The 27407-nt window shown below is 38.6% G+C and overlaps 1 protein-coding gene across 2 annotated transcripts in view; it reads right to left on the bottom strand.

Annotated features, from left to right (window-relative positions):
- The window catches only part of PolA2 (DNA polymerase alpha subunit B), a 153242-nt gene extending 132395 nt beyond the window's left edge, over positions 1–20847 (bottom strand). Inside the window, exons 1-2 of one of the 2 annotated variants that reach the window (XM_067152543.2) lie at positions 20707–20847; positions 2889–3117 (exon numbers count right to left, since the gene is read on the bottom strand). In XM_067152543.2, the coding sequence (XP_067008644.2) occupies positions 2889–3061 (173 nt within the window). In that variant the 5' untranslated portion in view covers positions 3062–3117; positions 20707–20847. Of the gene's footprint in view, positions 1–2888; positions 3118–20532; positions 20677–20706 lie in introns of those variants that run through there. The other variant, XM_067152542.2, reaches the window with a different exon arrangement.
- Positions 20848–27407: the final 6560 nt, after the last annotated feature.

Genomic DNA, 27407 nt, shown 5'->3' with positions numbered 1-27407 from the left:
CATGTCACAGCTTTATATGAGGCAGTTACAAGCTAGTAGTTGATACAGGATAATTTAAAATATTGAAATATTGAAATAAAATATTTCAGTATTGCTATTAGTAAAATATATATCTTGGATGCAGAAGGTTATGGGGGGTAGGTATGCAGATACTCTTGTTTTCGTCGCAAACCAGTTATTAGCGGAATGGAATGTTACCTGCTCTGTTGACCAAGGACAGCAGTGGTGGGGTAGAAAGGGGAAGGGTTTGTTATATTATTGTCTCAGTTCCGCATAATTCACGACGATAGCTTTCAAAACGCCTAAAATAAAACCGAGTGTGTCAGTGCATTTAAAACAACTAGTATCTGAATTTGGTGACAATGTGTTTTCCACCGATGGAAGCATATTGTTTTGCAAATTGTGTGGAACTAAAGTAGTTGCTGAAAGAAGATTTACTGTAACGCAACATATCGGTCGCGATAAACACATTCGTGCTCTTCAGCGTGTTTCAAATAAACCTGCAACTCAGCGCTTACTGCCTTCAGTTGCTTCGAATTCCGGCAAGTCCTCACAGTTCAGTAAAGAATTGTGTGATGTATTTGTATCTGCAAACATTCCGCTTGTGTATGTATTATTGTGAAAACTTCAAGTTAGTAAAGGAAATAGTGCAGAGTTTTGACAGTGAAGAAGCCGCAGCAATAAAAATTGCCCAGGACATGCTGTCTGAACCAAACATTGAAGGTAGTTTGGCATTCATAAAATCAAATTTCGCCTTATTGACAGCAACAATCACATCATTGGAGAAAACAGGCGAAGAAATGGTTGATTCCATTTCCTTAATCAACCAGGTGGAAACTAGTCTTAGCAACAATCGTGGCAAAATTGCTGCGGGTATTGCATCAAAACTGAAAAAAGTGCTGGACAAAAACACCGGGTATAAAACATTATGCAAAATCTCAGGCATTCTTTCTGGTGAAAACTACTGCATGGATGGGATTGAGGAGGATTTAGCAGCAAACGACCTTCCTCACTTCAAGTACGCTCCGATCACATCAGTTGATGTTGAACGCAGCTTTTCGAGATATAAAAACTTGTTGGCTGATAACCGCAGATCATTTACATTTGACAACATCAGAATGACATTCGTAGTGCAGTGCAACTCAGACTAAAGTGAACATAAACCTTTTGTTAAGTGCTAGAAATCTATTTTGATTTACTTTTCAGTTTGAGCTTAAAGATGTCATTTTTTAAATATTGGTGAGTTTATTATTATAAGATCAATTTTTCCATTTTATAGTGCATTTTTCGAATTTTTTGATCATTTATTAAAGTCATTTTAAGGGCATTTAAAAAACTTTTTTACGGCATCAACATCCGGGCCCTATTAATAACCTATAATCAATACGGCACACCAATTTAGACCTTTTGTGGATGAACAGAATAATACTTTTGCCTAAACTCAGCTGTTTTGAGAGTGTATCAAGATTTCATTTCTATATGGTATAACACATGAAAAAGTTTATCCCAGATTTTAACAAAATGTTTTTATGTTCAAACAACAAAAATTTTAAGACATTCAGCAGTTTAATAGATTGTAAATGTAGTTATACAGAAACCAACTAAGGCATTGTATGTTCAGTATTAGAACAAGTTTTAATTTCAAACTCAACAAACTGTCATATCATTCTTAATTAGACAACGTAATATATAAACGATTTATATTTAATGGGGTTTCTTAAAGTTGGTTAGTGAATAACGGCAAACCATACATGTAAGTTCTGGAACAACGTTACCTATCAACCTTGTAAAAATATTTATGGCTGAAGACATTCAGAAAATGAACGAAACATGTCAAATGTTTTAACAATCAAGCAATAAAACAAGCATGAGATCCTAATTTTGCATTTGCTTTCTAAGTATTGAATTGGTTGAAATCTAAGTTATATTATTCTCCTTTTAGTAGACTTTCAATACAGAAAAAAAATGAGGATAGTCTCTTGCAAAAAATATGTGGTATGTTTCGAACTGTCAGTGGTGAGTTGGCGTGGAATGAAGTAAGCAGGAGAATAAGCTTGAGTGGAGCTTTTAAATGGAGTAAAGGTCATAATATGAAGATAAACTTGGAATTCAAAAGGAGAGATTGGGGCAAATATTCACGTATGGGACGAGGAATAAGGAACTGGAATAAGTTATCAAGGGAAATGTTCGATAAATTTCCAAGTTCGGTGGAAATATTTAAGAAAAAGCCAGGTAAACAATTGACACGACATCTTGCCACCTGGGCAACAGCCCTAAATGCAGATCATTGATGAATGAAATAAAATTGTTAACTTTTTAAGGAAATTCTCCATGTGTATGCATTCTTCAGTTCTACGAAAGTTCTGTCCCTAAACATCTGATAACAGCATTAATAAGAATAAACTTGGAAGATGTTTTGGCCAATAATGAATTTGAAATGTACAAATTTATTTCCAAGCGAAAGTGATTTAATTATACTCATTGATACAGAACATCTGCTAAAACCTGTCAGAATTGGTTCATTGTAATCGTCCCATCCGATGAACAAGAAACCCAGTTTTCCTAAGTTAATTGTTTGTGGAGGGAAAATGAGATATAAATAATGAACACATTTTGCAGCATAACTTTACACATAATTACAAAGACATTTCTGAGGAACTGCTGATGTCTGTCACACAATGCCCTGCTAATTGAAACTGGAAATTTATTTGGAACAGAAAAATCTGTAGTGTTATCAAGTTGATTCGTAATGAAGTAACACCATTAGCATTTTCTCTCAGCTCACTATAAAAAACCAGTACAAACACATGAATGAAATATCAAAACATTATACAAGGAAATAAAAATAAATTATAATAAATTATGGTACTATTATTAGTAAAGGATACGTGCTCTCTTCAATATTAGCAGCATTGTAGATGACCAGATTAGAAACTTTATTTTGTGCTTTAGGTCGGACAGGTGTTTTCTGCTCTTTTTGAGAAAATTCTTTCCGTTCCATCTGATTGATAGTTTCTACAGTAGGGTCTGCTCCTCCCAGATTTGACAATGTATACGCCATCCATATTTCCACAAATTCTTCTTCGTCTACGTTGTTCTGAGCACAGATTTCTAAACCTAACAAAGGAAATATTAGTTTAAATCCCCAACTATATTTACAAACTTGCTTCATGAAAGATTCCAGGGGCCGATTGTATAAACATCACTGACTGGAGATCAATTTTAGTCTAAGTTCAGAAAATGACCTGAGATCAGACCGGTGTCGTGTTGTATAACACTGATCTATGATCAACTATTCGAAGTTCAATTTTGATCCCAGTTCATATGTGAGCGCTTGGCAACAGCGCAAAAACAGTCGAGTGTCACGAGTCGCAATTGAGCAGTGTGAATTTTTTTCATTCATATTTGTATTCTGTGTGCTGAGCGAAAGAAATTTTGTTAAATTTGTCGCCAAGCAATAGGCCTACACTTCTTTATTTCTTCTATTGCAGGCCCCTGCTTCCAAATCAGCTGATCTCCACACCTCGACCTCAAAAACAGCTGATGTGCTCACGAAGTCTCGGTCGCCTGGCATAAAATGAAACTGAGACGTTAAAACATGATAATGAAATTTAAAACATGGAAATTTTAATGAACAGGAGAAAGTTAGGCCTGGACAATAAGGAAGACTGGGTTGAATTGCATAGTACAGTGGCGTTATTAGACGCATATAGTTGTAAAGTACATTATGTTTTTGGCTATTTTTGTTGCAGATAAACTGTTCGTATAATTTAGTTTGAACCACTTTTCGTAACAGCCAACTGTAATTTTTTTGTAAATATTTTTACCTAAATACACTACGGTATTAATAATTGCTGCCCTTATAGCAGGTACTGAAATTTCTTCGAACGCTCTTCTTGCAACGAACACAGCCTCATCTCTTTCAGGGACCTCATCTACTGCATTTACAGCGATATTGTGCAAGACGAATGCTGCAACTATGATTACTGGAACACGAGCTAACTTCACTCTTAGCCCCATACTGAGACAAGGGAACCGTCTTTTCAAAACCCCAAATGTTCTTTCTATTGCTGACCTGGTTGCTTTATGGGCTCGATTATAAGCTACGATATTTAGGGACTTGAGCCTAGCATCACAAATAACTTGAATATTTAACGAAAACTACCCATGACGATTCATATAAACTTCTGCGTTATCGCTCCCAGGAGATGATATAGGTATGTGGGTACAATCTGTACCGCCTATAACACCAGGGAAGTGTTTTACATCGAAAAAAATCACGCATGATTTTCCTCACGTCATTTTGTTCTGAGGGCATTTTGATAAACTTGTGTTTCAGTGCAGCAATGAGATTAGATATGCGATGAATGGCTCTGCAGACTGTCGCTGCGTCTACATGCAGTAAATCACCAACGACTAACTGAAAACTTCCCGTGGCAAAGAAACTCAAAGTTAGTAACAACATGTGCATTTGAGTTAGTAGGTTTTAAGTAGAATATCACGCAACCTGAGTTTTAGCTGTTCCACGGTATCTTTTCCCAAGTGATCCCTCAGTTTTAACTTCTTATCACTCAATTCTCTCATTGGATTTCCTCATTCACAGAACACACGAGGAGCCCGACAAAATTAATGATTTTCATCATCAGAATATATATCCGAGAAATCAGAGTAATCAGACATCTGTAAAATACGAACGAGATATATAATAACGTAAGCAATTTATCGAGGTTATGTTATAGAATTATTACATTACACTGCAGTAAAAGAAGCGTAATATTGCCTATATACAGACAACTATAGCTAGCAATGTATGAGGTTAGACTTCAGTGTATTTTTTACCATTTATCGTAAAAACACAGGTAATATTTTATTAACAATCAGCGGTTCTTGTATCCCAAGTAGGAAACAACTCCTTGAACTAAGATCAGAGTTTGATCGGAGAAATTTCTCCAGTCAAAGTTGATCATAGTTTAGTGCGAATTGATCCCAGAATAACGTTTATACAAAACAAATGTACGAATTTTGCGTGAACCGAGATCAATTTTGTCTCTGATCTAAGATCAAACGGTTTATACAATCGGCCCTAAGTATATCTTTCAAATGCAGAAACTAAAACGCACATAATACAACAGTGCCAAGAAACAGTATTTACTAACAGCTACGTTAGTATTTATACTTCAGAAGGTAAAATTTTTTGTGCTTCCCATGATTGGGTTTTTCAACAACCAGCTTGCTGTGTTGCCAGTCTGGCCAACTATACGGGCGAATAAGCGAGCACGATTATAGCCATGTTAAGAGAACTCCTCCAGAGAAAAATTCAGACACCATGGAGTCTCTAAAAGCCACAGAAGCTAAAAAGGACATTACAAGAATAACAACTAACATTTCAAAAATGATAAAACTATATTTGAAAAAATCGCTACTATCTGAAAAAAAAAATAAAAGTTTAAAGGAAAAACAAAGTATCTTCTTATTCCAGTATTCTAATTCCGTCCATTTTGTATTCTAACGAAGAGCACGATGCGTCATTTAGGCCTATGTCTTCACTTTCATTAGTCAGAAGATATAATATCTTTGACAACACATTCCATTTTTCCAAAACAATTCAATTTGAAAGGCACGACAAGAATTTTTCCAGTTTTCAGAAGTCTACTATAGTCTACTGCTTCGTGAAACAAATCACTCATTTTAAAAGTCAGGTTGTATTTTGTATCATAACCCTTTACCTGTACCCACATAAGTTAAATATGATTCATATCACAATGATAGATGGGACGGGAGTCTTTACACTGTATGTCCTACATTTGCTGCAAGTATGTCTACTCTGTATGTAATATTTTTTTTGTTTTACTAAATCGTTAGGTCTAGATTTGATCATGACTTTGCCAAATAAAATACTGTGTGTAGTTAACCAAGCTTGCATCACACTTTTCAGAATTAAATGTCAGAGCCTTGCTAATTTGTTTTGAATGAAAAGACCCATTGTCCACGATAATAAGAAGTTTTAATAATAATAGTAAGTTTTAAGAATATTCAGTCCAGCTGTTCTCAAAACCACAGTTCAAAACTATCTGAATCCATCTCTTGGAGACAACCGGTCAAGAATTCGGAACAGAAGGTAAGCAAAGCATTTAGCACAAACCTCCCCTTGCTCCCTACAAGCACTATAGTAAAATGCGTGAACAGAGTGCAGGATCCACAGCTGTCATTGGTGGTTTTGTGATGATACATATATCACACACCCGCAGTGTTTATCGCACGTATGATCATTATTTTATTGGTGTATTAATACAGTAATATATGAAGCTGCAAGGTATACACTTCGAGATTCACTACTCCTAAACGGCAAATGATATGAAACCGTTTGCACCATCAGGCGCCTGTTTTATTGCCCTACATGTTGGTTTCTAAACCATTTCCTCGTATCTCCCATACTCAGGGGGTAAATAGTTCGAAAATTTGGATACATTTAAACACTTTACATTATTTTTGGCATACTTATGTATAAGCTAGAATCATGGTCCACATATGGCCTTTGATCGTGCCAATGTGCGCACCAAACTTAATCATCCTATCTTTCCTATAAGTGTGTCAAAAACTGAAATATACTTGTAAAAATTACCCAATTTACGAACAATCCAGAAATACAGTGGAACCTTGGATTGCAAGCATAATTCGTTCCGGCAACATGCTCGTAATCCAAATTGCTCGTATATCAAAGCATATTTTCCCACAAGAAACAACTGAAACTCAGATGATTCGTCCACAACACAAAAACATTTATTCGCATAACATTTCTAAAACAAAATATAACGTAAAACAATTAAACTGCACTTTACCTTACAATAGAATCATTGTTGGTGTGAGGGAGACGAGAGATGACATAAGAGTTACTGTGTAGCACGAATTTCACTAACGGAATCACTGCTGTCGGTTGGCTCATTGGAAGTATTTTCTTTTCGTACAACTTTAACGAGGAACCTGTCCAATGACTGTTGCTTTTGCCTCTTTTTGAGGATTTCACGAAAATGTGACACTGCATTGTCATTGAACAGATTCATCCACTGTAATCATCTCCTTCTTCCGACCGAATTCAATTTTAGCCTTCTTTTCGTTCACAGGGCCCATCGTTGCAGAACAGTTATATCACAGATGACAGAAACAAAACACGTACGCTCGTACGGTGTTGACTGTGCGAGCGAGGCACGCCAACTGAAGTCCAGCGCGGGAAATGATTGCACACACACACTTTCCCAGGAAAGAGAGTGGCAGGGGAAAACAAAGGCACAAGGGAGATGGAAACGTACGTACACATGACGCTCGTATTGCGAAACCTCACTCGCTTATCAAGTCACAATTTATTTAAAATATTTGCTCGTCTTGCAAAACACTCTTACACCAAGTTACTCACAATCCAAATCTAACGTATAAGGGAGAGAGAGATATGACAAAAAGTAATAGGACCAAAGTTGTAGAACACTTCAAATTGAACAGATATTGTGCCATCTGTTTTGTGATACGACTTACCGTTTAGCCAACAAATACCTCAAAAGGAATGTGTGCAGTCATATCTTTGGCGGTAAAAAGTGAAAAGTCTGAACATCTTGGAATATTCCCGTTGGTTAGAGGCTAAAAGCCATAATTTTGCCATATTTCAATTTTCTACCTCGCCTGGCACCTTGTGCCGCCATCTTGATTTGGGGGGTATGGGGGATAAAAATTAGGAAATTCCTGAAAATTTTTTAAGCCCACAAAACCTATATGTTGTCACTATGGATAAATTATACGACAACGTTCTTATGCCGAGCCAAAATCTGAGGACCCCAGCGTGCTCCCTTCAGGGAATTTTGAGAATTTTCGATTTTTCTAGGTATCCTGGGGTCAACAGCTTCTCCCGTACCAAGTTTCAAATTTCTGAATTTTCTGGAAGTGTCTCATTAATTCACGTCCATCTTCATTTCTAAATATTTATATATACATCGCTCCTGACAGACTTGCTTTTATATATATATATACATATATACTAGCTGATGTACCCGTGCTTCGCTACGGGATTTTTAGAAAGACTGACTGTGGTTTTCCAAACTGAAGTCATTATAGGTCATAACAAAAACATCAGTAGGAATGTAGCAATTAAAAGCAATGTTATTATATAAAATACTCGATCAAATGAAAAACTGCACATTTTCTCACTTTTAACGAACAGTACTACGGAGTCGATTTAACAGTCCAAAGTTCCAGAGCTGAAATGACCAGGCCGCAGACAGCCGTGAACACTTCTCTGCCATTATTCCGTTAAATATGTACACTGCTCATTCCAATCAGTGCCTCAGAGTAGGGATTGAAGAACTCGAATGCTATGATGAACCAGTTACGTACCAGTAGTATTGGAAAATGTATGAAACAAAGCAATGGCATGCTAGAGAAGAAAGTTACCTAACTCCCCAACTACTTCCCCACAATATTTAGGCAGACTGTTACACTTGTACGACTGGACGAGTTGGCCGTGTGGTTAGGGGCGCGCAGCTGTGAGCTTGCATCCGGGAGATAGTGAATTCGAATCCCAGTGTCGGCAGCCTTGAAGATGTTATTCCGTGGTTTTCCATTTTCACACCAGGCAAATGCTGAGGCTATACCTTAATTAAGGCCAAGGCCGCTTCCTTCGCACTCATAGCCCTTTCCTATCCCATCGTCGCCATCAGACCTAACTGTGTCAGCGCGACGTAAGGCAAATTTAAAAACAATACTCGGTATGCAGCAGCAATACTATCTATCGGAGACGAGTCGCAACAGCAAGACAAAGCACATCACAACAATGGTCAATGTAATGTTAATCATTTTTATAAGCTTTCTATATTGTAGGCCTTCACATTCAGTTTCCTTTTGACTTTGCGATCTTAGGGCGTCTAATACAATTATTTATAGCGTAGACTGCAGTTCTTTATTCTCCGACTTTACATACCGATTTTCATTAAATCCTGTCTAAACATTTTCTCGTGACTCGGCGCTGATAAGGACAAAAATCCAAATTCATGAATATCTCTGATCATAGCCGGTATGGTAAGAATGTATAAGACATAAATCATCAGAAATATAATACTATATAACTTTAGTTATGTAGTATTTATCGATACGACCACTAATAACATAATTATTTGGGAATTACATTTTAGGCCTATCCCTAAACTACCATTTCAATCATTGTGAACAAAATTATTATGGCCTAGATTGTAGCGATTTATTCCTTGACTTCCCCTACAGATTTTCGTTACGATACGACCATTAATAACAAATATTGGAGAATTAAACTTTAGTCCTTCCCCTAAACTACCATTTCACTCAGCGTGAGTAAAATTATTTATGGCCTAGATTATAGCGACTTATTTCCTGACCTTGTATACCGATTGTCATTAAGACATGACCACTAATAACAAATATTTGAGAATTAAATTTTAGGCCTTCCCCTAAACTACCATTTCAGTTAGCGTGAATACAATTATTTATGGCCTAGATTGTAGCGAGTTATTACCCGACTTTGTATACCGATTTTCATTAAATTCTCTTCAGGCGTTTTCTAGTGATGCGTGTACATACATACAGACAGACAGAAATTACGGAAAAGTAAAAAGGGCATTTCCTTGTTACTGTTGGCACGACTGATACAGAAATACCATCCTTTTTAAATTCTGAGCAATGTACAGACAAAACTCTTATTTTATATATATATATATATAGATTATTGCTTTTACACTGTTTCCTTCATATGTTTCGTTTACTTGGGCTTTTAATGTGCTCAGGTTGGTAACGTAATTCATGTACAATAATTCACGACAATGACGTCACATGGCAAATTCTGTTCGCCAACAGGAATGCAAGTTGCTACTTCAGCCATGAAAATGGCATGTAATGCTCTTTGTATTGAATAGGTGAATATTAAAAATAACATACTTTGTATTTAATGCTCTTCATTCGGTTATAAAAGTAAATGTACTTCTGGGGGCAGGACGATGGGTTCCCAGACATCACTATGAACACATCTCTCCTCTGACATTCATTTCAAGTAAAATTTCTTTAATTTCTACTTCCTTAGAATGTTCAGTGTTCTCCCCAGAAATTTTTGTCAGCCAGATGGCAGTAATGAGTAGCCAGGTGGGGAATACTACGTAAAAATGAAAATCATCAAATTTCAAATTTTTCCCCTCAGGACATTAACAGTAACACCAGACAGGTAAACTTTACTGCAAAATTGAACTATTTTAGTGTTTTTACGACGAATAAGACATACCAGAATATTTTGAAGGGCAGTGGTAAAGATACAGGGGACTGGAAATAGTAATAATATTAATATAGCATTGACAATTACATGTGTTCAACAGTCAATTTTGAAAATTTTTAGGTCCCAAAATGTAGGATTTTAAGTGATTTTATGCATAATATTGGTAATAATTACTCATAATGAAATAGGAGTACGTTTTTATTATAGCCATCTTTGTTTCCAGAGATGTTATGGGATAGACTGGTCACTTTGACTTTAGAGTAAAGCATGGAACATACAGTAGATGAGGAAAGCATGGAAATTACAATGTAAATCATGGAAGTTACAGGTGTTGTTTAAGTTATTATAAAAGACAATATATTGGTTACGTGAACGAATTCAATCCACAAAATGTCACTATGATTTGTCTCAAATGGAAGATAACTGCTTTTACTCAAAGAAAGTGTAACCTCTGCGGTAAATTAAGAAAATTACAAAATATTTTACTTGTAGAAAACAACATGGATAGCCTACATACTTAACTACATTACAGCTATTTTTCCCGCTACGTCGCAGCGCTTCCGTATGGGTTTTGTTTGACTAACACTTCCTTCTAAACGTCCAGACCAATGGTCTTGTCCACGGCAAGAATCCTAACCATCCAGACCAATCCAATCGTGTTTCCTCACGAGACTAGAGGCCTAGGGACGCTTCGCGGCTTCTAAGCGTCCAGACCAATGGTCTTGTCCTCGGCAAGAATCCTAACCGTCCAGACCAATCGTGTTTTCTCACGAAACTAGGGACCTAGGGCCGCTTTGCGGCTTCTAACCGTCCAGACCGAAGGTCTTGTCCACGGCAAGAATCCTAACTGTGCAGACCAATCGTCTTGCTCAGATCCTATCCTAACCGTCCGCACAGCAAGAATGCAGAACAATCTTTCTCCCCAGATCATTTTCTTCTCAACACAAAACATATTGACTTATATCAATAACAGCCTCCTCTGCGAACCATGTGACCTTGCCTCGGTGGGGAGGCTTGCGCGTCCCAATGATGCAGATAGCCGAGCCGCAGGTCCAACTATATCGGATGGGTATCTGTTGAGAGACCAGACTAACAAATGGTTCATCAAAAGGGGGGTAGCAGCCTTTCGGTACTTGCAAGGGGGCAGTCTAGATGATTGACTGATACGGCCTTGTAATAATACTCAACATGGCTTAGATGTGTTGATACTGCTACATGGCTGAAAGCAACGGGAAACTACAGCCGTAACTACCTCCCGAGGACATGCAGCTCTCTCTGTATGAATGATGTATTGATGATGGCTTCCTCCCGGGTAAAATATTCCGGAGGTAAACTAGTCCCCCATTCAGATCACCGGGTGGGAACTACACGAGAGGGGGCGATCATCAGGAAGATGGATACTGACAATCTGCAAGTCAGAGCGTGGAATGTTAGAAGTCTGAATCGCTGTGGTAGGTTAGAGAGGCTAAAGTTATATGTAGTTGGTATAAGTGAAGTACGTTGACAGGAAGAACAAGATTTTTGGTCTGGCGACTACCGAATTATCAACACAAAATCAAACGGAGGAAATGCAGGAGTTGGTTTAATAATGAATAAGAAAATAGGGCAGCGGGTAAGCTACTACGACCAGCATAGTGAAAGAATTATTGTCGTCAAGATAGACACCAAACCAACGCCCACCACAATGGTGCAGGTCTATATGCCTACTAGTTCAGCGGATGATGAAGAAATCGAAAGAATATATGAGGAGATAGAAGATTTAATACAATATGTAAAAGGTGATGAGAATCTAATTGTGATGGGAGACTGGAATGCAGTGGTAGGCCAAGGAAGAGAAGGTAATACAGTAGGAGAATTTGGATTGGGACAAAGGAACGAAAGAGGAAGTCGGCTGGTTGAATTCTGCACTGATCATAATTTAGTCCTTGCCAATACTTGGTTCAAACACCACAAACGATGGCTGTATACGTGGACGAGACCTGGAGACACTGGAAGGTATCAAATAGACTTCATTATGATTAGGCAGAGATTCAGAAACCAGGTGTTGGATTGCAAAACTTTCCCAGGAGCAGACGTGGACTCTGACCACAACTTGTTGGTCATGAAATGCCATCTCAAGTTGAAGAAATTGAAGAAAGGAAAGAATGCAAAAAGATGGGATCTAGACAAGTTGAAAGAAAAGAGTGTGAGGGATTGTTTCAAGGAACATGTTGCAAAAGGACTAAATGAAAAGGCTGAAGGAAACACTATAGAGGAAGATTGGAGAGTCATGAAAAATGAAGTCAGTAGGGCTGCTGAAGAGATGTTAGGAAGGAAGAAAACATCAACTAAGAATCAGTGGATAAGTGAGGAGATACTAGACCTGATTGATGAACGACGAAAATACAAGAATGCTAGAAATGAAGAGGGCAGAAAAGAATACAGGCGATTAAAGAATCAAGTGGATAGAAAGTGCAAGGTAGCTAAGGAAGAATGGCTGAAGGAGAAGTGCAAGGATGTCGAAGGCTGTATGGTCCTGGGAAAGGTAGATGATTCATACAGGAAAATCAAGGAAACCTTTGGAGAAAGGAAATCTAGGTGTATGAATATTAAGAGCTCAGATGGAAAGCCACTTCTAGGGAAAGAAGACAAAGCAGAAAGATGGAAGGAGCATATCCAACAGTTCTATCAAGGCAAAGATGTAGATGATTTGGTTCTGGAACAAGAAGAGGCTGTTGATGCTGATGAAATGGGAGACCCAATTTTAAGGTCAGAGTTTGACAGAGCTGTGAGTGACCTAAATAGGAACAAGGCACTTGGAATTGATGACATTCCCTCTGAATTACTGACTGCCTTAGGACAAACCAGCGTGGCAAGGTTATTTCATTTAGTGTGCAAGATGTATGATACAGGAGAAGTCCCATCTGATTTTCGGCATAATGTTGTTATACCTATTCCCAAGAAAGCCAGTGCTAACAAGTGTGAAAACTACCACACTATTAGTTTAGTATCTCATGCCTGCAAAACTTTAACATGTATTATTTGCAGAAGAATGGAAAAACAAGTTGAAGCTGAGTTGGGAGAAGATCAATTTGGCTTCAGAAGAAACGTAGGAACATGTGAAGCAATCCTGACTTTACGTCTGATCTTAGAGGATCGAATAAAGAAGGACAAGCCCAAGTACATGGCATTCATAGATCTAGAAAAGGCATTCGATAATGTTGATTGGACCAAGCTATTTGACATTCTGAAGGTGATTGGGATCAGATACCGGGAACAAAGAATTATCTATAATCTGTAAAAAATCAGTCTGCAGTGATAAGAATCGAGGGCTTTGAAAAAGAAGTAGCAATCCACAAAGGAGTGATGCAAGGCTGCAATCAGTCCCCCCTCCTTTTCAATGTTCACATAGAACAGGCAGTAAAGGAAATCAAAGAGGAATTTGGAAAGAGAATCACAATCCAAGGAGAGGAAATTAAAACCTTTAGATTTGCCAATGATATCATTATTTTATCTGAGACTGCAGAAGATCTCAAGAAGCTACCGAATGGTATGGAGGAAGTCTTGGGTAAGGAGTACAAGATTAAAATAAATAAGTCCAAAACAAAAGTAATGGAGTGCAGTCGAACAAAGGCAGTTGATACAGGAAATATAGTCTTAAGGGGGGAGACCTAGCTTAACACAGGGAAAATAGGCCAATATTCATTCGATTATTATATATGCTACAAACGTAGTTGACAAATGCTGCACATAACCCAGTATTGGCATGCTTCAGAGCAATCAGAAGCAACTTCAATAATGTCAATTCTAATTACAACATTTCAAAATAAAATGTTCAAAATTTACCACCTTTTTAACGGTTTCCTTCATAACTCCCTTACTGTTTCACGGATAATTATGAATTTGTCAGAGTTTCCTCCCAAAGTGTTGTACTACAATCTGTACCTCATTCCAATCAATGGGATTGAAATTCGATTTTATAAAACATATTTATTTTTAAAAATATTAACATTTTCTGGTGCTCGGAATAAAAACGCAACAAAAAATCCGAATTACAGTCTATGTTAATGATTGAGGTTCATTTTGTAGCTGGAGGTTTGATACACACTTTAAAAAATGAAAAGTACAAAAATTCTTATAAACTTGGAATTTATAAGGGAAACAGTGATATATTGTTAAAAAGGCGGCACATTTTGAACATTTTATTTTCAAATATTAAAATTTTTAAAATTCTGACATTATTGAAGTTGCTTCCGGTTACCAGGAAGCATGCCAACATTGGGATATGTGCAGGAATTGTCAACAACAATTGTAGCATATTTAACAATCGAATGAATATTAACCTTCTTTTTTCCTTTGTTAAGCTGGGTCTCCCGCCTTAAAGGAAGTAGATGAATATTGTTACTTGGGTAGTAAAATAACGAACAATGGCAAAAGTAAGGAGGACATAAAATCCAGACTAGCACAAACAAGGAAGAGCTTTCTTACGAAAAGAATTGTGCTCACTTCAAACATTGAAGTACGAATTAGAAAGGTGTTTTTGAAGACTTTAGCGTGGAGCATGGCATTGTATGGAAGTGATCGATCGAATCACGAACGAAGAGATACTGAATCGAATTGGCGAGAGGAGATCGACTTGGCTAAATTTGACGAGAAGAAGATAGAATGATAGGACACATCTTAAGACACCCAGGACTTGTTCAGTTGGTTTTTGAAGGAAGTGTATGTGGTAAGAACGGTAGGGGTAGGCCAAGGTATGAATACGATGAGCAGATGAGAACAGATGTAGGATGCAATAGTTATGTAGAAATGAAAATGTTAGCACAGGATAGGGTGGCATGGTAAGCATCATCAAACCAGACTATGGACTGATGACTCAAACAACAACAGGATCGATTGCAGAAACGATGACAAGTTTTAAGCCTTAGACAATGTGTAAGTCGAACACGATCTCCCATTGTATAAACAATGTTCAGTCGGGATTTAGCTAGACATCGTTTAAAGTTTCAATACTGGCTTGAAAATGGAAATGTCTTCCAAGCAACTCTTTGCTTGTCGCAACCAATGAAATATGTTCCTGTAGGCGCCAAACGTTAGTCAGCTGTCATCTTCCTATACATAACTCAAATATGGCTAAGCATATGCGTAACTTGCCCACTGATAAGAACATCACTTTCGGTAGAAATGAAATCTAATAACATAATCAACACTAAAACAACACGCCGTCACTAAAACAACACGCCACCATATAGCTTTGATTATATTGTTGTTACAGTGAGTGTAATTTAAATAGTTTCTGCAAAATGAAGATGAAACTATATTACTGTGATAACCAAATGAGTTGTATGGGCCATATAGATGGCCATGGAGATCATATGTTCAAAACGCGCCATTGGCAGCCGGGAAGATTGTTTTTCTTTGTTTCCTCGTTTTTACACCGAGCAAATACTGGGGCTGATATTATGGTCACAGCTCAGGTCTAGTACACAAGCCGACTATCTCCAATTCGGGTCTCGGAAATTGTTTAACCTAAAAGGCGAATTCTACCACGTCCAAAAAAGGAACTTAGATGCAAAGAATGATTTTTTTGTAATTTGTAAGTAATCATTAAATGCAAATATTTGCCAAGCACTACAACTCTCCGGCCATGGCAGCCATGTTTATGACATCACAGTTCATCCCTTCAACATGTGGAATGTCAGGCATAATGAAACTATGAAGACACGAGCCAACATCCGACATTTATACGTACATTAAAACAGAAACTAAGCACCCCATGGGTTACAGCAGAAAATGAGCACTTCACATCACATAATGCACACTGATGATACAAATTCACTATAGAAATGAACCATTAAAATACTGGAATTTAAGAACAAATGAAGAAAACATCAGATTTCTGTGATACCGCTTGAGCGCCCAAGCATTACGGAGCAATTTACGGTTCACAATTTATGAACGCAGGTGCATATTTACGAATCAGAAACTCATGTATGAACGATATGAAACGATACGTGACGGAGAGATGGAGGGAAATCCTTCCTTTATGCTTGCCTGGGACCCACCGACCCGCCCAAAAAAATGTTATTACCCACACAGGCAAGTGAGGCTACATTACAATGCAAGTTCACACAGTAGCAAGAATAGGAAGGAGTATGTTCAAATGGTACTCACGGAAGGTTATTTAGGTATCCATTGCATGTACTGCCAGCATCGTCTATGAAGCCATTACTTTGAAAGCACTTGATGTTAATTTCATCTCACTTTGATATGCAATTAAAAACCTATAATGCACATAAATCCATTTCGAATGTACGAATCATTCCTAAATTAGTTAACTACATAATGCCGCACAATGTGCATATACGAGCAATTAATTAAATATGAAAACTTGAGTTGACAGTAATGGCACAACTATCACGACCACGTGGTAATTGCTGTAGGTACCGAGCTCGATAGCTGCAGGCGCTGAAGTCTGGCCAGTATCCAGTAATCAAGAGATAGTAGGTTCAAACCCCACAGTTGGCAGCGCTGAAGATGGTTTTCCGTGGTTTCCCATTTTCACACCAGGCTAATGCTGGGGTTGTACCTTAATTAAGGCCACAGACACTTCCTTCCCATTCCTAGCCCTTTCCTGTCCCATCGTCGCCATAAGACCTATGTGTGTCGGTGCGACGTAAAGCAACTTGCAATTGCTGCAGGTAACCACTCTTCGATCTACACATGTGCACGAGAAGTACCAACCTAACGAATGTAAGCACTTGGTGATTGTCTTCAACCCGTAACACCAATACTTACCTGTTTATTGACGAAGAAAGTGAATCATGATTACATTTGTACATAAAAATTTCACAATGTTTATTTGCTAGGGTTATGCATTTTTTTAATAACCCATTACGAGCCACGCATGATATGTATATATTTACATGAAACCAAGCTCATAAGAACCGCGGCGGGTGTTACGCCCCATTCCTTCTACGAGAAAGGGTTGGGGGCCCTTGCTTACATCACATTCTCGCAGGTGTACCACACGTGCTGTCTATAGAGGTACATTTTTCTTGTCCACGGTGGAATGTTAAAAATTTTTAATTAGTCACGCATGTGCAGCAGCGAAAATTTGGACTTAGTTTTCGAATATTAATTCCCTGTCTCTAAAACCCTACGATGTCAGGTATGACGTTATCACCCCTCCGTCGCCAAGTAAACATGGTCGCCATGTGCTCTACCAGTCCTATATAGCGTACTCTTCAGTGTTCTGTATGTCAGGTAATAGTACAAAAACCTAATATTTTCGCACCTCTACTCCTTCCTGGTAACCTAAAGAACATATCTAATAGCATATGACGGCACCTACAAGTAAACTGGAGATAGTCTGCTTCTGTACCTTAACCTACAACTCTTCCTTCCCAGTCCATGCCTTTTTCCTATCTCACAGTTGCTGAAAAATTACCTGAATCAGCATAGCGACTACCTGAAGAAAAAAAGAAAAAACCCACACACACACAAAACCTACTTTTTGACAGTAAATGTAATAACTGAATTCCTCCCGAGTGATGTATGTGACGGCCCTCAGACGATCGGAACAAGTTATTCTGATACGAATGTAGCCGAAGTGACCTACAGTTCCGGGGAAATTATACCAGATATAAAAAATATATGTATCGGTTGCCAAGAATTGTAGTCAGGTTGACAATTACCGGACTGCCCCTTATGCCATATGTTTCATTGTGCATAACTTACTTCAGATTGTGATTCACTCCTAAAATTTGAGGTTAAACAGTGCTCTCGGCAGTGTTTAAACATGGCCGGTTGAACATCGGTTTTAGACTGTCAGGGGTGGCGAACCTATGACACGCGTGCCACTGGGTGACGCGAACACGACTTCTGTGGCACATCAGACTAGTGATGGGACATTCGATTCATTTTACTGAATCGATTCATTTGATTCCATTCACGTTACTGAATCGATACAGTGATCCGATTCACGGCTCATTAGTCACCGCTCCTACTGCATCTGTGTAGTATGTGCTGGTAAGACAGCAGCAACAGCATTCAGTGCTCGCAGCTGCCACCTGGCCTTCATACTATGAACTCCTTTTTTAGAAAAAAAGCTAGCTACTCTAATACATCGAAGGTTTCCGGCGACGCAGGGTGGGAAAGGTTAGGAAGGTAGCAGCCATGGCCTGAATTAAGGTACAGTCCCAGCATTTCCTGGTGTGAAAATGGGGAAACTACGGAAAAACCATCTTAACGGCTGCCGACGGTGGGATTCGAACCCACCATCCCCCGAATGCAAGCGCACAGCCACGCGATATTAACCGCACGACAACTCGCTCAGTCTTTTTTTTAAAAGTATTTTTCTATCAGCTGAGGTTTTTTTAAATCGTCATATTTTGTATAGGCTACCCGAGATGTACATTAGCCCGCTGGTTTTCTGAATCAACATACTGTTATTGCGTCTGTCCACATATGATTGAAGTCTTGTGCAACGATGTGACATATGAACTGAGAGAATACTGAGCCGTTCTTCCCAATATAAAACAGGTACTTTTGAGTGTTCATGACTCATGAGCATGACTCATAGTCATAGGGCAGACTAGAGTAGAGTTTAACTGTCAAATGTCAACTAAGTTATAATACTAAGATTCATTAAACTAATAAATAGTATAACCTAATAGCCTACCTACTTACTAGCTACTTCAGAATTATGTTGCGACTACCTTTTTAACACTGCAAATAAATCCATCTATTACTTAAACCTCTCTGTAAGAAGAGGACAGTGAATGCAAATGGGTATTATTTTCAAATGATCTGAGCTTGAGAGTCCATTATGGCATACGATTCTTTCAGTCTAGCATGGCTCACTGTATGTCGCGCTGCAGCGGAAGCTCGGCTCTCCGCGTGTCCAGTGAGCCGATAAGGAGCCGTGTGTATCATGTGTCTCACTGAGCCGCGCTCGTTCACGATTCTTTCGATGTGCCATGATTCACTGTATGCCTCGCTACAGCGGAAGCTCGGCTCTCCGCGTGTCCAGTGAGCCGATAAAGAGCCGTGTGTATCATGTATCTCACTGAGCCGCGCTTGTTCACGATTCTTTCTATGAGCCATGATACACTGTCTCGCTGCAGCAGAAGCTCAGCTCCACGTCAACGTCCAGTGAGTGCGCCACTCAGCACTGTCCGCTGGGAGTAAGCTGGGTCGTGTGCCATGAGCTCCCCTTTCCTGTGAATCGATTCACTCGGACACTTGAATGAATCGATACACTGCTTCGAATCATGCATTCGGTAGCCAACACTACATCAGAAACACAACATATTTTTACTTTTTCACATCTTAGAGGTAAAAAATCTCGCAACATAGCATATTTGTAACATTACGCTTGTCCGGCCCCGCAGCGTAAGAGGCAACGCGTTCGCCTGTCAACCTGCGGCCCCGGGTTCGATTCCCGGCCGGGCCAAAGATTTTTAATTGTAAATAATTAATATCACTGGCCTGAGGACTGGGGGTTTGTGTTGTCTTAACATTCCTTTCCTCACATTCAACACTTACACTTCTGACACGCAGGTTCACAACATATAGTGACAGTAGGAGCGATAGATCTTTGCCGGTCGACGCCCCAAACAAATAGCATTTTAAAAAACATTACGCTTCAATAAAGAACCATGTACGGCCATATTTTTTCGAGAATGTAAAGGTGACAACCTTGGTGACAAACATGACAAAGGGAAAAGAGGATTGACACAGTAACCGTGAGTCTTATCAAATTTAACTATAAACTTAACAATTTATAGTAAACTTAATCCAAATATTGGTATTATTTACAAAAGTAACATAGGGCCTGCTGAACACTGCAAACACACGGTCGGGAGAAAAAAAACATCAAAATAATTTAATAATCTTCGAACTCTAATAAATCAGCCAAATAATCTAATTATCTGCAACAGTGACACTTAGCATTATATAACTATTTAAATTATTCACATATAATTAGTTTCACAGTTCTTTGTTCGGTTCAGCTACGGTACCCCTCAATTTGAATCACATCATGTTCTATTTGCATTTCGCGAAACTAACTTACTCGTTACAGTGAACCCTATATGGAACAAATAACAGGTACGAAATAAAATCAAGAGTACATTGATTAACCCATGATAAAATCGAAGATACTAACGCCGGCTCGTACAGATACCGAACATGAATAAGAGGGAACACACTACGAACAATAAAATTATAATAAACGAAATAATTACGTGACGAAAATAAAAATAAATACTCACATCTGTCTAAAACTGAATCAGAAACGTTTACACCCAAATTCAAGAACTGTTCTTGTATACTCTCCCTACACACCATCTTGCCGCCATACAAATACCCGCGAAAACGAAACACAATGGCGCCCGTGACTTTGACCTTGAAGTTTCATTGAAATAATATAATTTATCAATAAATACCTTACTACTATCCCGTGTATATATCGCATCCTCGATCCTTCAAAACAGCGATCATCAGTTATTTGCAAACTGTTCAAAATATGTTACATAAGTACAACTCTTCCCACAGGGATCAAGACTTGTTCTTGTTCTTGAAGTTGATGTGGGCTCGTTATTTCACCCAGACACAATACAGAGAATCAAGACTCATGAATAAAACCAACGAGCTAGAAAGAGGACTATAGAGTGGCTAACATGGGTGCTACAGTGCTCTGGGTGGTGCCAAGGCGAAATAGCGACTCCATAGTTTAAGCGCCATTCATATAATTTCTCCGCATACGCTGCGATACTTCTAATAGATTAGATCGAAGAAAATATGCTCTCTACGTGTGTGGCATGCAATTGCATAAATTGTAGAGAAAACATGAAGAATAAATATCATATTTTAGATAAGATTCTTTTTTTACTAAAGTACACAGTTTTGGGCGATTAGCAGAATTACGTTGCCTGTGTAGCACAATCCAGCACGTGTACATTAGGCCTACTTTTATTTTCTTGTATTTGGTATTTGAAGGTGCTCAGATAGGTTACATTTGTGTCAGTAGATTTACCGGCCCGTAAGGGAACTCCACCGAGGCAAATCTCCGGCACTTCAGCTTCTCCGAAAACCGTACTAAGTAGTCGGTAGGACGAAAAACCAATACCACTATTTATTATTACATTGTATCCTACAGAGCACATTTCCCCAGCATTTTGAAAATATATATAAAGTGAACAACGATGTTACAAGACGCCTGCTGTCCAACGCCACACCTACAATATTTAGAATTTCCTAGTCACCCCATCCCCTCATCCAACGATACGGAGTAATATGAGGACTTTCAGTCCTACATCACCACTACTACTGAGCGAGTTGGCTACGTGGTTCGCGGTATATAGCTCTTAGCTTGCATTCGGGATATAGTGAGTTCTAATCCCACTGCCGGCAGCACTGATAGCTGGTTTTCCGTGGTTCCCAATTTCACATCAGGCAAATACGGGGGCTGCTGTGCCTTAATGCCACTGACACTTCCTTCGCAGTCCTAGCCTTTTCCTATCCCATCGTAGCTATAAGGCGTGTCTAAGTGGGTGCTACATAAGGCAAATAAAAAATCGGCGTTACCATAATCTTCTTCCAAAGATAATCGAAGTGAATTATTCAGGAAAGTTAGCTTATGTGATTTAAGATCATTATCACAAGAAGAAATGTTCTCTTTTTTTAGCAATTATTTCGAATTGTTTATCCCACAAATTCTTGTTCTTATTTTATTGTTATTATTATTATTATTATTATTATTATTATTATTATTATTATTATTATTATTATTATTATTATTATTAAGGGATACTTTATTACACCATTGTTCACTTCAAACCTTGTACCACACGGCTCCAGAATACTTATTTTTTGTAAATTATTATTAGTTTTACGCCCTACTAACTACTTTTTCGGATAAGCCGAGGTGCCGGAATGTTGTCCCGCAGGAGTTCTGAGGGATTTGAGCACCTAAATACTATCGTACTGAGCCAGGATCTAACCTGCCAAGTTGTTTAGTGTCGGGCTTCTTGGCTGAATGATCAGCATGCTGGCCTTTGGTTCAGAGGGCACCAGATTCGACCGGGTTGAGCATTTTAACCGGGTAGTCGACAGTTAATTCCTCAGGATCCGGGACTGGATAACCTTCTTCATCTACACACAACAGAACATTCTACAAACCACTACAGAAGCACGCAATAGTAAATACATCACTCCACCTAGGGTTGGCGTCGTCAGGAAGGGCATCCGGTCGTAAAATTAGGCTAAATCCATACAAAATGCCAATTCCAGGTAAATGGAAATATATCAGGATTTATTATTATTATTATTATTATTATTATTATTATTATTATTATTATTATTATTATTATTATTATTATTATTATTATTATTGTTACGGAGTTTTTCCGTGGTAGGTAGAGGTGAAAAATGGTGCGGGTGTGAATAGGTCTCCAGCTACGAAAGCAAAATTAATTTAAAATTTAACAAGGTTATATTTTCTTTTCAAAAACAAGAAATAACAAGCATGGCAGGTACAAGGTAGCAAGTCAAAAAGGGTAGTTACAATATTTACAGGAATTGGGCTTCGCGCCCTGATTTTACACAGCTTGGGCAATCAGCTCAGTTTTACCCCAAACACGAGTTTTAACAGAGGGGCAGAAAACCCCATTCATACCTAGGAGCCCTTGCTCCAAATTACACAGAAAAGCCTCCACGAGGCATACAACACTTAATTTTCAAAAGAGCCACTCGCTCTCAAAATTTAAGCCTCTCCCAGGCCACACCAAACTCCACCTTCAAGTTGTCCTCACTGAACATAGACACAGGGGTACAATACCCAACCTACTGAGGTCTATTAAATGAAAAGGGGCAATTACATGACCTCTAAAATAACAATTTGAGAGGAGGCAATCTGCACTCCTAATACACTTGTTTTAAAAAAAACCTAATCTGGCTCTAGGCCACTAATGCAAGGGCTAATCCCATACTACTATTATTATTATTATTATTAAAGCGTCTTTATTGTGGCGAAGTTAGGGCTCCCGGCCCTTTCTTACACTTAACCACTTCATGTATATACAATGTATATTTTACATAAAATTTAAACATATGAAATCTTTACAACCTAAAGTATAACTAAAGCAACTTAAGTATCACTAACTAAACTAAGGTGAGTAAAGTATAACTAAATTATATACAGGAACACATTGCAATAAACAACCATATTCACTCTCATTCATGCATCCCATTCACACTCAAGAAAGACTGGAAGTGCTTAAAAGATGACGCTGGCAAAGGATTTTAAATTTTGTCTTAGATTTAGCTTCCCTGATGTCATTGGGGAGTTCATTCCACCAGCTCGTGGCGGTGATAGTGAACGATCTATTGTAGGTTGCGGTTCGATGCACAGGAATTTCTAGCGTACAGCCTGACCGGGTATTGAACAGGTGCAGGGAACTAAGGTAGCGAAATCTGGTGGATAGGTAAGGAGGAGTGTTTTCAGAAAGCACTTAATACACCAAAGTAGTTGCGTGGAGTCTACGTCTGTCATTCAGTCGTAACCAAGATAATTGTGTATAGAATGGGGATACATGGGCATATGGTTGTATGTCGAATGCATACCTGATGCATGCATTTTGGGCACGTTGCAGTCTCATGCTTTGCTCGTTATTGATATCAATAAAAACTGTATCACAGTATTCGAGAATTGGAAACAAGAGTGATTGAATGAGCTTTATTTTCAAGGACCGAGGAAATATATTTTTAAACCGCTTCAGAGGATGCAGGCTTTGATATACCTTTTGGCACACTTTCATCACATGTTGCGACCAGTTCAATGTTTCGCTTATAGCCACACCAAGATTCATAACTGTTTCACAAAATGTAATAATGGTATTGTTTAGTGCTACAGGAGGAATTTCGTATTGTTTTAAGACGTGTAAGTTTTTTGAAGTACCAATGATTATTGCTTGCGTTTTAAGAGGATTAATTTTGAGATTGTTACTCAATGCAAAATTACTTATGAGACTTAAATCAGCATTAACTTTTTCTACAGCACTCTGAATTTTATCAGTTCTTGAGTGGTAGTAGATCTGCAGATCATCAGCATAAAGATGATACTTGCAATGTGTAATCGATTTGGCAACATCGTGTAAGTAAATTGCAAACAGCAATGGTCCAAGTACAGACCCTTGGGGGACACCGAGGGGTTTGTTAAGCCACTCAGATCTGCTATTATTTACTTTGACACACTGACGGCGATTTTTGAGGTACGAACTGAAAAAGTTTATTGCCGTCTTGCTGAAATTTAATGAATCCAATTTTGAAAGTAGCAGTTGAGGAACAACAGTATCAAAAGCACTAGAAAAATCAAGTAGAACCAGTACAGTCACTTGTCGAGTGTCCATTGCCTGTCGGATATCATCAGTTACTTTCAGTAGGGCAGTCGTTGTGCTGTGTCCTTTCTTGAAACCAGATTGGTAAGGGTCAAGCAGTGAGAAGTTAGTCAAGTAAGTGAGGACTTGTTCGTGTACCAAGCGTTCTAGTACTTTGGAAAGGGGTGGGAGAATGGATATAGGGCGATAATCTGATGGTAAACTAGGAGAATTCTTCTTAGGAATAGGAATGACGATACCGTGCTTCCACACAGTTGGGAATACTCCCTGTACAAGGCAATGATTAAATATATGCGTCAGAATAGGTAATATGGCACCAATAATATTTTTTATGAAAGATAATGGTATGTCATCATTACCGGGAGCATCAGACTTGAGGGAGTAAATTACACGCTTCACATCGTTCGCCCCAACTTTTTTGAAAGTGAATTTTACTTGATTTACTCGGGAATGAGCATTTATGGCGTTAATATCATCATTAGTTAGGTCATCAACTGGTTGATTATTATTATTATTATCATTATTAGGATAGTTAGCATCATAGTCATTATTGTCAGTAATATCATTATTAGTGTATGCTGCTTTCGTAAAATGAGAATTTAGGTCATCAAGTGGTATACTGGGTGTCTGCATGGTCAGGCTGCGACCTATACCCATCTGATGCAAATGTTTCCATATTAGTGCTGAATTTCGTCTGTTTGTTATCTCTTGAATATATTTATACTTGCTGTTACGAATTAATTTCTTAACTTGATTTCGGAGAATACGGTAATTTTCGAAATCACTAGTGCTTTCAGTTCGCCTAAATCGCCTATACCAAGCATCACGATTTGCCATGACCGACTTAATTTCATTTGTTAGCCAAGGAGACGAAGGGTGAGAAACTCGAATTTGCTTCTTCGGAGCGTGTTTGTCATACAGTCCTAATATTAAAGAGTTCAGTCTGTCAACCTTATCATCAATGTCATTAGTCAGTAGAATGTCATTCCACGGCAATTGATATGCTTCATTTCGTATTATCTCAGTATTAAAATGCTTGAAGTCTCTTCGCATTATGTACCTGGTTTTGTACTTTGGTGCCTTGAGAGAGTAACATAAGTATATGAGATCGTGGGTCGAAATACCTGGTACAGCCAGCTGTCCATGTTTTACCACTTTCTGCGGATTGTTTGTTATAATAAGGTCAATCAGTGTGTGAGACGTGTGGTTTATTCTGTGAACATGGTTAGTCGCGTCTAGTGTCAGTATATTGTAATCCATGCCATGGAATAAGTTTTGTAAGTATGTTGATTCGTTACTTGTAACTAGGAGATTAGTATTGAAGTCACCAAGAATGATTATGTTTTCGTACAGCGGAGTTAACTTCGATAATGCCACTTCTAGGTCAGATATATGTTGTATGTCCGGCGCCTTGTATACCACTCCGATCAGTAGTTTTTGATTATTAACCAAGAGTTCAACAAACATGAATTCAGGTCGAAATGGAGTCTTAGGATCTGAGGTCATAATTATTTTACTTTTTAAGTCGCTACGGCAATATATAGCGCAACCGCCCCCTACACGATTTAAACGATCTAGGCGATGTAACGTCATGTTATTCAGCTTTACGAGATCAGATTTGAGTGACTGCTGTAACCATGTCTCTGTTACACAAATACAATGCAAGTTACTGTTACTAAATAGAGCCTGTATTTCGTCAAAGTGACAAAGAAGCGATTGTGCATTGATATGACAACACTGAAAATATTGTTGGTGGGGAGCTAACATTTCCTTAAGAATGTCTCCTGCCACAGCTGGTGAAGGGGAAGGTAAGGGTGAAGGCGGACGACAATGAAGAGGGATAGTGTCAATGACATCACGGACATGCTGTTCGGTATAAATAATTGACTCATTTACGTTAGCCATTGTCAACAGAAAAATTCAAACTACTCACCCTAGTTGTTTCATAAGCACCTCCAGAAATATTTACACAATCACTCTCACACACACTATCACATTCACATACACAAACAGTATACGCTATTATATCACTCATTGTTTTTCCTAGTCAATCTCGTCGCTCACATAAGGCTTATTAATTGTGCCATGCTGCTAACAAACATTTTCTGTCCATTGTCTTTCAAAACAACAATGCGGCCGTCCTGTGTCCACACCCGTCGGAGTCCGAAGTGATCACGTGCCCTGTTTAGAATAGTTTTTCTGATACCTGTCAGGGATTCAGTCAGTAGAAGGCCAGTTCCTTTTAACAGCCGCTTGGCCCTCCAAACTCTGTCCCGGTCATGGTAACGCACGAACTTTATAATTATAGGGCGCTTACCCGTAGCAACAACCTGAGCTGTGGTTCGTTTTAGCACTCCTAAACGATGGCAACGATCTATATCAGACATAGTTATATCTACATTTAACTTGCCCTTCATCGTGTTGATAACTTTATCATAAACGTTCTCTGCCGGCACCTCTGGAATACCATGCAGCACTAAGCAGTTCCGCCGGCTGTACTGTTCAGCTTCATCAAGCAGCTCGGCCTGTTGTTCGAGGCGCTGTTCAGTAAATTCCAGTTTTTTTGTTATGTCTTTCAACTCACTAGACACCTTTTCTTGGAACTGGGAGAACTCAGCCTTTAGCCGCTGCAGCTCATCCGCGCGGCAGGTGCAGCTTGCGACGTGTTCCAGGCGGCCTTGGAAGTCCTTCATAACATCTTCAATAGACGCTACACGACGAATAGCTTCTTTCGCGGACATACTGAATGA

The sequence above is a fragment of the Anabrus simplex genome, chromosome 8 (assembly GCF_040414725.1).
Source record: "Anabrus simplex isolate iqAnaSimp1 chromosome 8, ASM4041472v1, whole genome shotgun sequence".
Taxonomy (NCBI): domain Eukaryota; kingdom Metazoa; phylum Arthropoda; class Insecta; order Orthoptera; family Tettigoniidae; genus Anabrus; species Anabrus simplex.
Note: the sequence above shows the minus strand (reverse complement) of the source record. Positions and strands in the feature narration are given on the sequence as shown.